Source organism: Peromyscus leucopus, chromosome 1 (assembly GCF_004664715.2).
Source record: "Peromyscus leucopus breed LL Stock chromosome 1, UCI_PerLeu_2.1, whole genome shotgun sequence".
Classification (NCBI taxonomy): domain Eukaryota; kingdom Metazoa; phylum Chordata; class Mammalia; order Rodentia; family Cricetidae; genus Peromyscus; species Peromyscus leucopus.
In genome coordinates this window covers 100,546,928-100,559,277 of record NC_051063.1, presented here as the reverse complement: position 1 = coordinate 100,559,277, position 12,350 = coordinate 100,546,928, and the positions used below count along the sequence as shown (strand labels likewise).

Here is a 12,350-nt window from a genome sequence, read left to right as displayed (position 1 = left end):
AAAGCTGGAAGACAAACATATACCAACCCAACCTCTGCCTCATCCTCTTGACTCAATCTGAGCTGCCCTTGAGCTTTAGACATGTAAATAGTTTTTTCTGGCATCTATTTGGGGGTGGGGCGCTTGGTCACATCTTTTACCATCATCATTCAAATTTCTAAGCTTGGCAGTATTCTTGGAGTATGATAACATTTTATTACATTTATTTATGTGTGTGGCTGCAAAGAATAAAGAAAAAAGGGTGGACATGTAAGACTGAGATGGGTGCAGGGTGCAGCAGCTAATGAGAATCGTGGAGCTGAAGGCAGAGGTTAAGAGTAATTGCTATTCAAACGTGCGAACCAAAGTTCAGATTGCAGCACCATATATGAAGCTAAGTAGCCCATATACCCTGATAATACCTGCTCCAAGGGGAACAGTCAGGAGAATTGTTGCAGCTTGCTAGATTCTAGCCTAGCTGAGAAAATGCAAGTCTCAGATTCAGGAAGAGAACTAGCCTCAAAGAAATATGCAGAGAGTGATAGAAGAAGACACTCAACCAAGTTTCTGTGCACAGAAACATGTTCACATACACTCACACACACTGACAGCTGTGGTGGTAATCTAATTGTACTGAAATGTGATTTTGATTATATGTTAATAAATAAAGTTGCCCGGGGGTCAGAGCTATTAGAGCCATAGACAGAGTGTGGCGGTGGTGGCACACGCCTTTAATCCCATAGATCTCTGTACGTTCAGGGATACAGCCAGCATTGGAGACATATGCCTTTAAGACCTAGGGGGCTGTACATTCAGACAGTGATGAGGCAGTCACGTGTTTGGGTTTACAACCAATGAGAAGGCAGAATGACTAGAAAAACGACTTACACACAGGAAATAGCTCTCTTTCGAGAAGCTGGGACACAGCAGGAGGAAGGGTGAGATTTTAGCTCTGAGCTCTGACCTCTTGGCTTTCTCTTTTACATTGTTTCTGTGTTTCTTATTTAATAAGACGGTTGGTTACATCTACAGACAGCTATACATAAACATCTTCAAAAAGAAAAGAATTACAGAGCTGAGTTTATGGAAATAGAAAACTTATATTTGACAAGTTAGGTTGAGCTGTTCTGGGTTTTAAATATTCCCTTTGCCAATTATTAAATTAATAAACATAAATGTTCTCTAGACCAAAGACACCTTTTCATTATCGAATTTAAACATAAATAAAAACTGCATGGTTCTAGTTGGGGTATTGTCTTCCCCATTGTAGTGATTCCATTTTTAAATTCCTTTTATATATGTATACTGTGGTGGTTTGAAAGAAAATGGCCCCCAAAGGGAGTGCTACTACTAGGAGATGTAGCCTTGTTAGAGGAAGTGTGGTCTTATTGGAGGAAGTGTGTCACAGTGGGGGCGGGTTTTGAGGTCTCTTCTCAAGCTTCACTCAGTGTGACAGTCAGTCAACTTCCTGCTGCCTTCTGGTCAAGATGTAGCCAGCTCCATATCTGCTTGCATGTTGACATGCTCCCCATCCTGATGATAATGGACTGAACCTCTGAAACTGTAAGCCACCACCTAAATTAAATATTTTCTTTGTAAGAGTTGCCGTGGTCACAGTGTCTTTTCACAGCAATAAAAACCCTAACTAAGACATACAATTTATAAAGCTTCTACAGTAGTACGTTTTCATATGACTTCTCAAAAAGCCTTTAGTGTTGGCTGTCTCTCCCCATTCCCTCCTCTATACAACTCTCTCATCTGTCACCTCCTTTAATCCCCCTTTTTGAATTTCCCTACTATCCCTTTATAATACTATATTATATATCCCGTATTCTTAGGACAATCCCCTTCTCCCCACACATAAATAAATCATGAAAGCTAACATTTATGTATAAGAGAAAACATGTTTGTCCTTCTGGGTTTAGGTTAGATCATTCAGGATGGTTGTTACTGCTACTCACAGTGATTGTTTCTAGCTCCATCCATTTACCTGCAAATTTCATAATTCCATTTGTCTTAACAACTGAATAATACTCCATTTTGTAAATATACCACATTTTCATCATCTATTCATCAATTAGTGGGCATATTGACTGTTTACTAAATTCTGGCTATTCTGAACAGAGCAACGATTAACATGGATAAGCAAGTTATCTCTTCAGTAAGATGTAGAGTCCTTCAGGTGTATGCCTAGGAGTGGTATAGCTGGATTCTGTGGGAGAAAAGTAGCAATCAATCTCACCCAGCTACAAACCCTATGAGCTATCCCAGCGACTTACCTGCAAGATATGCCCACTGGTGTAATAGTGGCACAAGAGTTATAGGACTAACCAACTACTTTCCCATTAGATCTTAGGTCTACTCCAGGAGATGAAACCCATAACCAATATTGCTAACAAGGCCAAGAACCTGAGACTCATGAACTCTAGAGGAAAACCTACTACTGTTATTCTACTAAATCAACATAACAATGAAATGACTCCTAATGACAAAATGCTATACTCATAGATTAATGCATCACTCAACCCTCAGCACAGGAGCTTCTTCTTGCAGTGGATGGTAATTAACAGGGGACACCGACAACTGGACAATGTGTAGAAAATGGGAGACTCTGAACACTCAGCTTAAATATGAATGTCTCCACAACAGGGCTGATGCACAAATGAACTCACAGAGTCTGTGACAGTACACACAAGACCTCAAGCTAGACAAAAATTCTAGCACAAAGGAGGCAAAGTGGACACAAAATCCCACCCCTATCCAGGAAACTATGTATAAATGATAGCTTCAGGGAGAAGGTAAATCAGATTTCTCCAGGGCAAGCTCCATGTTCAGGAGTAGATGGCCAACATAAATAGTACTCCATGATTTTCGTGGCTTTTTTGTTTTCTTATCTTATTTCTTTAATAGAACATGAAGGGGGGCTGGGAGAAGTTGGAGGACAGGAAAGAATATGTGTCTTAATTGGGGTTTTTATTGCTTCAACAAAACACTATGACCAAAAAGCAAGTAGAGGAGGAAAGAGTTTAGTGACTTATACTTCCATATCACTGTCTATCACTGAAGGAAGTAAGGACAGGAACTCAAATAAGGCAGGATCCTGGAGTCAGGAGCTGATGCAGAGGCCATGGAGGAGTGCTGCTTACTGGCTTGCTTCCCAAGGCTTGCGTAGGCTGCTTTCTTATAGAACCCAGGACTGCCAGTCCAGGGGTGGCACCAACCACCATGGGCTGGGCCCTCCCCCCAATGATCACTAACTGAGAAAACACCTTACAGCTAGATCTCACAGAGGCATTTACTCAACTGAGGCTCCTTTCTCTCTGATGACTCTAGCTTGTGTCAAATTGACACAGAAAACCAGCCAATACAATATGATAAAATATACTGTATAAGGCTCTAAAAATTAAAAAAAAAATAGATTGCATAGATTCCCACATCCGATTCTTAATTCTGGGAAAGATGCACTGAAGGCCAAACAAGTCAAATGCTCTCCCTATACCCTATCTCTGTCATAGGCATGAAATGAAGAAAAAAAGAAGATATAAGGACACTTTCTCCCCTTCTTCTACACACTTCCCTTCCTGAGAAAGCTTCCATGGAGCTCATCCTTTCTAAGATTGTCAGCATCTTTACAAGTCAGTAATGTCTCCATAATTCTAACATCAGGTAACTCTCTGGGGTTCTCTTAATAGCCATATAATTATAAATTAATTATCAAGCTTTACTCATAGTCCAACATTCCAAACTTCTGATGGAATAAAAATTTATTCCAGACCAGGACAAATGTAAAAACATTTTCTTTGCACCACACACTGTGCCTCATCTAAGCATTCATCTAGGAAGAAGCAGTGCCCCTGATAGGAGAGCAAAGTAAGGTTTCCATCAAAATAACATAGGACTTCTGAAGAATGGGAAGAGCCCAGCAGCAACTGGCACCAACTGGTAGATAGGTGGTGCCAATGGAGTACCCATATAGTGCTGCCACCTCTGCTACAGCTGAGGAGAGCCTAATGGAGACAGAAAGGAAGAGAAGGTTATAGGCAGAGTTTTTCTATGTCCTGGCAGCCAAACCCAAATAACCACACAGAGACTTCTTATTAATTATAATTATAAATGGTCAGCTGATAGCTTATTATGCTTGTTACCAACTAGCTCTTACAACTTAAATTAACTCATGTTTCTTATCTACCCTCTGCCACGTGGCAGAGCCTTCTTTCAGCAAGGCAAGTTTGTTTATCGCCTGCTTTATCTTCATCTCGATCAAGACTCCTCAGACTCCACCCTTCTTCTTCCCAGTGACCTCTGTGTCTTGCTGTCCCAAGTAAACTGTGTCCTGCCTAGCTACTGGCCAGTCAGCTCTTTTATTAACCCAATCAGAAAGTGCCTTGGCAAAGACACATCTTCACAGTGTACAAAAAGATCATTCCATAACAAGAGGTAGACCACTGCTGCAGATACTGAAGAATTTGCTTGTTTTGCTTTCAACTTTTGACCATAAAGAGAAAAAAAACTCATACCAGAAAACATAATGACATTAAAAATAACATCACTGACTAAGAACATATCTCAGTTGGTAGAATGTCTACCTAGTAGGCACAAGGCCCCAGGTTCAAATCCCCAACACCACATTAACTAGGAATGGTATCACACTCCTGTAAACCTCTGCTTGCAAGGTGGATGCAGGAGGATAGATCAAACCTTCAAGGTCATCCTCAACTATACAGGTGATTTCAAAGCCAGCCTGGGCTACATGAAACCCTGTTTAAAACAAAACAAAAAAACATTGTCAAATGTTTGAATAAAATAGCAGTTCCTATCTATCTATACATTAGTTGCTTAAACACTACATTAGTTGTCTGGCTAATGCAATGGAATACCAGATGTAAGGAAAGAAGGGTTTATTATGGCTCAGGTATATGGTGGCAGGAGCTCAAGACATCTGGTCACATTGTGCCCAGAGTCAGGAAATAGAGAGAGATGAATACTGGTACTCAGTTCACTTTCTCTTTTTTATCTAATCTGTCAGATAGGGTGGGCCCTCTCATCTCTACCTTATCTAGCAAATCCCTCACAAACAAGCCCAGAGATTTGTCCCCTAGATCGTGATGTATACAAACAGTACACACCATCAAAATGCGTATAAGTGTAAGGAGTTCTCCAGGTCAGGAAGTGGGGGAGAAAGAACTGAAGTGAAGAGTCAGTGACAGCAGGGCAGGGGCCTCCACTCAGGTGAAGATGCAATTCTTTTTTTTTTTTTTTTTTTTTTTTTTTTTTTTTTTTTTTTTCCGTTTTTCGAGACAGGGTTTCTCTGTATAGCTTTGTGCCTTTCCTGGATCTCGCTTTGTAGCCCAGGCTGACCTCGAACTCTCAAAGATCCGCCTGGCTGCAATTCTTGCCTTCACCACAGAAAAGGATTTCAGGACCAGTCAGCATGAAGCACTGTTTATTAGGAAGACATTTTAACATAGATTTAAGCACAAGGGTTAAAAGAGAGGCACTCAGGAGACGGTCAGTATGGCTTGTTTTGAAAAATAGAAAGGATGTGTCAGTTTGAGTGTGTGCACAGGTGACTTCAGAGGCTTCTGATCCTTTGGGACTGAAGTTAGAGTCATCTGTGAGCTACACAATGTGGGTGGTGGGATTTCTAGTCCCCATGACAGAGCAGCATGAACTCTCAACTGCTGAGCCATCTATCCAGGCTTCTTAAGAGTCTATCTTCAGTTGTTTTTGTAACAGCCATGTATGTGTGTGTGTGTGTGTCTGTCTGTCTGTCTGTGTTTGTCTCTCTGTGTGTCTATGTGTGTGTGTGTGTGTGAGAGAGAGAGAGAGAGAGAGAGAGAGAGAGAGAGAGAGAGAGAGAGAGAGAGAGAGAGAGAGAGAGAGAGAGAGAGAGAGAGAGAGAGAGAGAGATTTGGTTTGGTTCTAAAGTTGTACCATCAAAAGGTTGCTTTTAAGTGAGATCATAGGGCCTGTCCTAAGGTGTGCTAAATAAGCTAACAGCTACTAAGGCAACACACTAGATCAAGAGAAATTGAAAGGGAAGTTAGACTCTTTTTATTGTAAACCTAAGTTGATAATCTTGTTTGTAAGATTCCCAGAAAATGTCTGGGAAAACGGTAATACCAAACTCACGGCTCAGTGCTATATGTAACAGTCTTTGTTGTTGTTTGGTTTTTGGGGGAGGGAAGGAGAGGTTGGGTTTTTTGTTTGTTTGTTTGCTTGCCTTCTTGCTTGTTTTTTGGTTTTTTAAGACAGTTTTCCTCTGTGTAGCCCTGGCTGTCCTGGAACTCACTCTGTAGACCAAGCTGGCCTCAAACTCAGAGATCTTCCAGCCTCTGCTTCCCAAATACTGAGATTATTTCTACAGAAAAGGGTAGGTAACTCTCAAAGGAAATTTTGTTAACTGTACTGGAATTCTAGATTCTCAGCTGGCAAGAAACTTCAACCAGATTCTGAAGTTGGGTGTTCCCTTTCCTCCCCATGGCACCATTAATTTTCTTTGATTTTTCTATGCCTCAAAAGATAAATCTGGGTTTGAAAAGCCATGAGGAAAGTGATTGAGAAAAGCCCTGGAAGAAAATGCTTCAGCAAGGATAATAGATAGGAAGAAAGAAAAAAGTGGGATTGAAGTCAGAAAAGAGAGTAACATTGGAACAGGGAAAGCAAGCAAAGTTAAAAAGAAAAAACAAAACAACAAAACAAAACAAAAAAAAAACACATTGGGGCCAAGAGCCTAAGTTGTTGCTGGGGTCCCTCTCCCTCTCTCCACTCATCATCTGTTTGGCCCGTCTATCAGAAACATTCTGTTCCATTTGGCTGATGCCAAACTACCCTTGTGCATGTTCAGTAGATACCTGTGTTAACTGGCATGGCCTCAGATTGCCCCAAATGATGGGAGAGGCAGCTGAAGCTGAGGAACAGAGGGATACACAAAACCAGGAGAATTACTTCTCCCAAGGGACAGGAAAGGATAAACACTGTGAGGTCAACCTGAGACCATATCCATCCATTTAAGAAGCAGGAGCTACAGATGAAGTGTGGCACTGAGAAATTGAATGAGAAGGTGCCTCAGGGACAGGTAAGTCTTGAAGAGGTTTCTAGGGTGGAGGGAAGTGTTAAGACAGAAGAAGGAGCAAGAAAACATTGCAGAAGTGCCCAAGTCCTTGATGCTCTTCAGAGATGGGTGGAGGGTACAGTAAAGGGTAGCTGTAGTGAGCTGTATTTTCCTGGGAGTGGGTATGGAGAGTAGTTTGGGGGTCACATTTCAAGTGAGGATAGAGAGATAGGTGGGTAGCTAGTCCTTAGCTCCTACAGAAGATCATAAATGTCATACATGTGCTACCGTTAGACACCGAGGAAGAACAGACGGGAAAGGAAGGTGCTGTGGACCATTTGGAGAGGACATGCCAAGCTGGACACATGGTCAGGTGAAGGATAGAATAGTAGAAGGAATTTTTTTTTCCAGCTGAAAGAAGATAATTAAAGGATGGAGGAGGGGGCAGTAAGATGGCTCAGTGGGTAAGGGTAACCTAGGTCAAGCCTGAGCTAATCAGGAGGACCCTTCCTCCTGCGAGTTGTCCTCTGACCTCCACATGTGCAGGAGGACAGCCAGGATACAGTAGCTAAAGCATTATATCTTGTTTTCTCTATCTGTCTAAATTTCCGCAGACAAGGGGAGCACAGGTGCTGTGCTCAGGCTTAGAAGAGAGGAGAGAAGAAAGCTTTAGGGCCAACATTCATTGGCTAAGAAATCAGCAATGAATAAGAGGATGGCAGAGAAGTTCCAGTAACTGCCTGCATTTGTAATAGATGAGATGTATACAGCTATCTAATGGGAATCTACTGCCTACGAGAGGAAACAGAGAAGGAGCCAGGATGAGAAATCAGTGGGGGCCGGGGAAAAGTGTGAAATCAGTAGCATGCACTTTGCTCACTGTGGGTCTCTGTCTCTGGCAGAGTGGAAGCCCAAGCTAAGGAAAAAAAAAAAATCTGCACTCTGCATAGTTTACTCTGAAGAGTTTGCCTCTGCTCTGACTCTACTCAAGGTGGGATGTTTAGATGGAGGAGACACACTGAAATGGAGAGGAGGTTCTGATGTTACAGAAAGAGGAATCGGTACATAAGAGTCTCGGGCACATGAAAAGAGAGGGGCTGAAAGAAAGGATTGCTTGATGAGTATTTAAAGTGGGGTTGCTGGACTTGCTGGGGAGTCACGAGGTGTGGGTCCGTGGGTGCCTGAACTGGAGTGCAGAGATCAATGGAATGGAGAGGGAGATGCAGGGAGCTCAGGCTGCCTTGGGGGAGCAGGCAGCTTCAAAGGTGGAGAAGAAGGCTGGTACGGGTGCTGATGATGTCACCCACAAGGTAGACACCAGCAGCAGAGGAAGATGATGGGTGCACCGTGGGAAGAATGAGTTCAAATGGCATCAAGCACAGACTAGAACAGAATAGACGACTATGATCACGAACCCGTCAGTCCTGTGGTGTCCAAGGGTGTTCTCATCACTAGGAACTTGGCTGGGTGAGAGAAATACACCTATTCTCTCATCCTCTCAACATCCACCATGTAGAAACTCTAGGACAGACAGACACCAGTGAAGAAGACAGTTCTGACTCAGGGAGCATATCATATAGTACAACTGAAAGTTTCCCGATGTGTTAAGAGGAGAGAAGAGAAGGGAGAAGGAGTGGCGGAGGATCTGGAGGGAATACAGGAGTATAAAGAACCTACTACTATTCCCGGGTGGTGGTGGCGCACGCCTTTAATCCCAGCACTCAGGAGGCAGGCGGATCTCTGTGAGTTCGTGGCCTGGGCTACAGAGTGAGTTTCAGGAAAGGCACAAAGCTACACAGAGAAACCCTGTCTCAAAAAAAAGAAAGAAAGAACACTGTCTCAATCTCAGTCACTCTGGGAATGAGAAAAAAAATATTTCTGCATAAAAAAGTCTAGACTTTCTTAAGTAAGACAATGAAAGTAAAGGAAACAGAAGACACAGGATGCTACAGAGGAAGAAGAGGGCAGATTCACTGGCATACAAGTTTGAAGGGAAAAACTAGTAAGAGTGTGTGTGCTCACATGCATAAACAGGTAATTATTGCATGTAAAAGGTCGTGGGAGAGAGATGGAGAGATGGCTCAACAATGAAGAGCGTATACTGCTCTTTCAGAGGACCTGAGTTCAGTTTCCAGAACCCATGTCAGGCACTCACAACCAACTGTAACTTCAGTTCCAGGGATCCTAAACCCTCTTTTGGCCTTCATGTGTACATGCACACATATGGCACACATTCACACAGATACACATGATAAAAATAAGAGAGGGGTGCAGGATTCAGACAGTGGTCAGAGTTGCATGCTGATTTAGAATAATTTAAAAGGATTGAGAAGTATTCGAGGAACCTAGTATGTAGTTACAATATTGAGTACAAATGGCATTTTCTTTGTGTTGTGCCTCTCTAAGCGGAGGGGGAAGCCATTAGACTCAACCAAGTCTGAGCATGTGCAGGGCTGATGCAGTAGAAATCAAAGAAGAGTAAGAAGTTAAGGATGCCTGCAGAAGTGGAGACAACTAGACTCTATAAGGAAGAAAGCATAGTTTTTACATCCGTGGTCACGAACTTCAGCTGAGTCAGAATCACCTACAGGCTTACCAAAGCACAGATTGCTATCCCTCAGGTCATATTTTCTAGGTCGGGAGGTTTGTATTCAGGCCAAAGAATTCAGATGTTCCCCGATGATACTAATGGCAGGAATTTGGGGATCGTACTGCAGAAACATGGTGATATACCTCCCTTCCGGCACTGGGAAGTAATACATACTGCAAGCCACACAAGTCACTGGGGACAGGCCAGATGATTTAATGGCTTCAACAGATAAAATTTAACTTAATATGCCAACAAGGTAAAAAATTATGCTCATCCTAAAAATTTGTAAAATGAGAGCTGGGGAGATAGATCAGTTGGTAAAGTGTTTCCTGTGCTAACAAGAGGACCTGAGTTTGATCCCCATCACCCATATTAAAAAAAAAAAGAAAGAAAGAAAGAAAGAAAGAAAAACCGGTAAGGCAGTAGTGGTACACGTATTTAATCCCAGCACTTAGGAGGCAGAGGCAGGCAGATCTCTGTGAGTTCAGGCCATCCTGGTCTACAGAGTGAGATTCAGGACAGGCACCAAAACTACACAGAGAAATCTTGTCTCAAAAAAAAAAATGTTCTTTTAGATTTTTAGATTTTTTAAAGTTACTTTACAGGTATGAGTGGGATTTGGTTTTGTTTTGTTGGTTTTTCGAGACAGGGTTTCTCTGTGTAGCTTTGTGCCTTTGCTGGAACTCGCTTTGGAGACCAGGCTGGCCTCGAACTCACAAAGATCCACCTGCCTCTGACACCTGAGTGCTGGGATTAAAGGCATGCCACCCGGCTTGTGTTTTTTGTTTGTTTGTTTTGTTTGTTAAGATTTTTATTTATTATGTATATAGTGTTCTGCCTGCATGTATGCCTGTGGGCCAGAAGAGGGCACCAGATCTCATTACAGATGATTGTGAGCCACCATATGGTTGCTGGGAATTGAACTCAAGACCTCTGGAAAAGCAGCCAGTGCTCTTAACCTCTGAGCCAGTGTTTTATTGCACATATGTATAAAAGTACACCACGTGTGTGCTAATGCCAGCAGAGGACAGAAGAGGAAATAAGATTGCCTGTAAATGGAGCTACTTGTAATGTAAATGATGTAAACCATCATGTGCATGGGCATTGAACCCTGGTCCTCTGCAAGAGCAACAAGTGTGCTTAACTATCTCTCAGGCCCATTAGTGATTTTTGGTTGTTAACATTTATTTAGAAGTTGAAGTACTATGTCTACCTCTAACACATCTGCAGCTCTAGAGATTGCTTTCAGCGTTCTAGATGTTGGTGCTGTTCAGAACCCATCCTGAATGAGGATGCAGAGCTGATCTGTGAGAAAGACCTACAATAGTGCACTGTGGGTAGAATCTGTGTGTTTTTGTGTATGGAGCATGGGCTTATATGCTGATCCCTGAATTGTGGTAGGGCCTGTGAGCATGAGCTGGTCTGTTTACAAGCCTGCTTACACTCTGCTGGTGTGGTCAAACTCTGAACATGCTTTCCTTCTATTACACAGGCTCTGCAGAAAGCCATGGCTTTCTTATCTGCTCACAGTGAGGGTGCTGTGAACCATTCCGACACTCGCACAGCAGGCTGCCTCCTCACTGGCATCCCTGGGCTGGAGTACCTTCATGTGTGGCTGTCCATTCCCTTCTGTACTATGTACATAGCTGCCCTGGTAGGCAATGGCATTCTAATGTGTGTCATCCTCTCCCAGCAAAGCCTTCATGAGCCCATGTACATATTCCTGTGCATGCTGGCTAGTGCTGATGTCCTGCTGTCTACCTCCACCATGCCCAAGACCCTGGCCAACTTCTGGCTAGGTTCTAGCCATATCTCCTTTGATGGCTGCCTGACTCAGATGTTCTTCATCCACTTCCTCTTTGTGGCTGACTCTGCTGTCCTGCTGGCCATGGCTTTTGACCGCTATGTGGCCATCTGCTCTCCTCTGCGATACACCACAATACTGACAAGGCAGGTCATGGGACAGATTGCTGCGGCTACCCTGACCCGCAGTTTTATAATCATGTTCCCATCCATCTTTCTCCTCAAGCGGTTGCATTACTGCCGGATCAATGTCATCGAACACACATTTTGTGAGCACATGGGTATCGCCCGTCTGTCCTGTTCTGACATTTCCATCAATGTCTGGTATGGGCTGGCAGCTGCTCTCCTCTCCACAGGCCTGGACATCATTCTCATTACTGTTTCCTATGTCCACATCCTCCACGCTGTATTCCGCCTCTCTTCCCAAGAAGCCCGGTCCAAGGCCCTGAGCACTTGTGGATCCCATGTCTGTGTCATCCTTCTGTTCTACATCCCTGCCCTCTTCTCTGTCTTTGCTTACAGGTTTGGTGGGAAACACATCCCACGTTATGTCCACATCCTGCTGGCCAACCTCTATGTGGTTATCCCACCTATGCTCAATCCTGTGATATATGGAGTAAGAACGAAGCAGATATTGGAAGGAGCTAAGCAAATGTTTGCAAATATTACCAAAGAAGTTAAATAAATGCCCACAATGTGGCCTCAAATGACTCCTCTTCTGTATTTATCAAATGTCCTGTGTTTAGTGCATCCTCACATCTACACTTTCTAGTTATCCGTATGTGATTCTCACCCATGTCCCCATTTATCCAAAAATGTCATTTATTCAAACCAACCTCTGATTGCTTTTCTTAGAAAACTATAGTAGTGCCCATTCCATTCTCTCATATTCTTCAAATATGGTCTCCTCCCCTATCACTTCAG

The 12,350-nt window shown here is 43.0% G+C and overlaps 1 protein-coding gene across 1 annotated transcript; it reads left to right on the top strand.

Moving 5' to 3' along the window:
• The first annotated feature begins 8,241 nt into the window (after positions 1-8,241).
• Positions 8,242-12,111, top strand: LOC114686912 (olfactory receptor 52B6). Its single transcript, XM_037205356.1, has 2 exons — positions 8,242-8,343; positions 11,116-12,111. Exons 1-2 carry the CDS (start codon positions 8,242-8,244, stop codon positions 12,109-12,111), a joined length of 1,098 nt encoding a protein of 365 aa, XP_037061251.1.
• Positions 12,112-12,350: the final 239 nt, after the last annotated feature.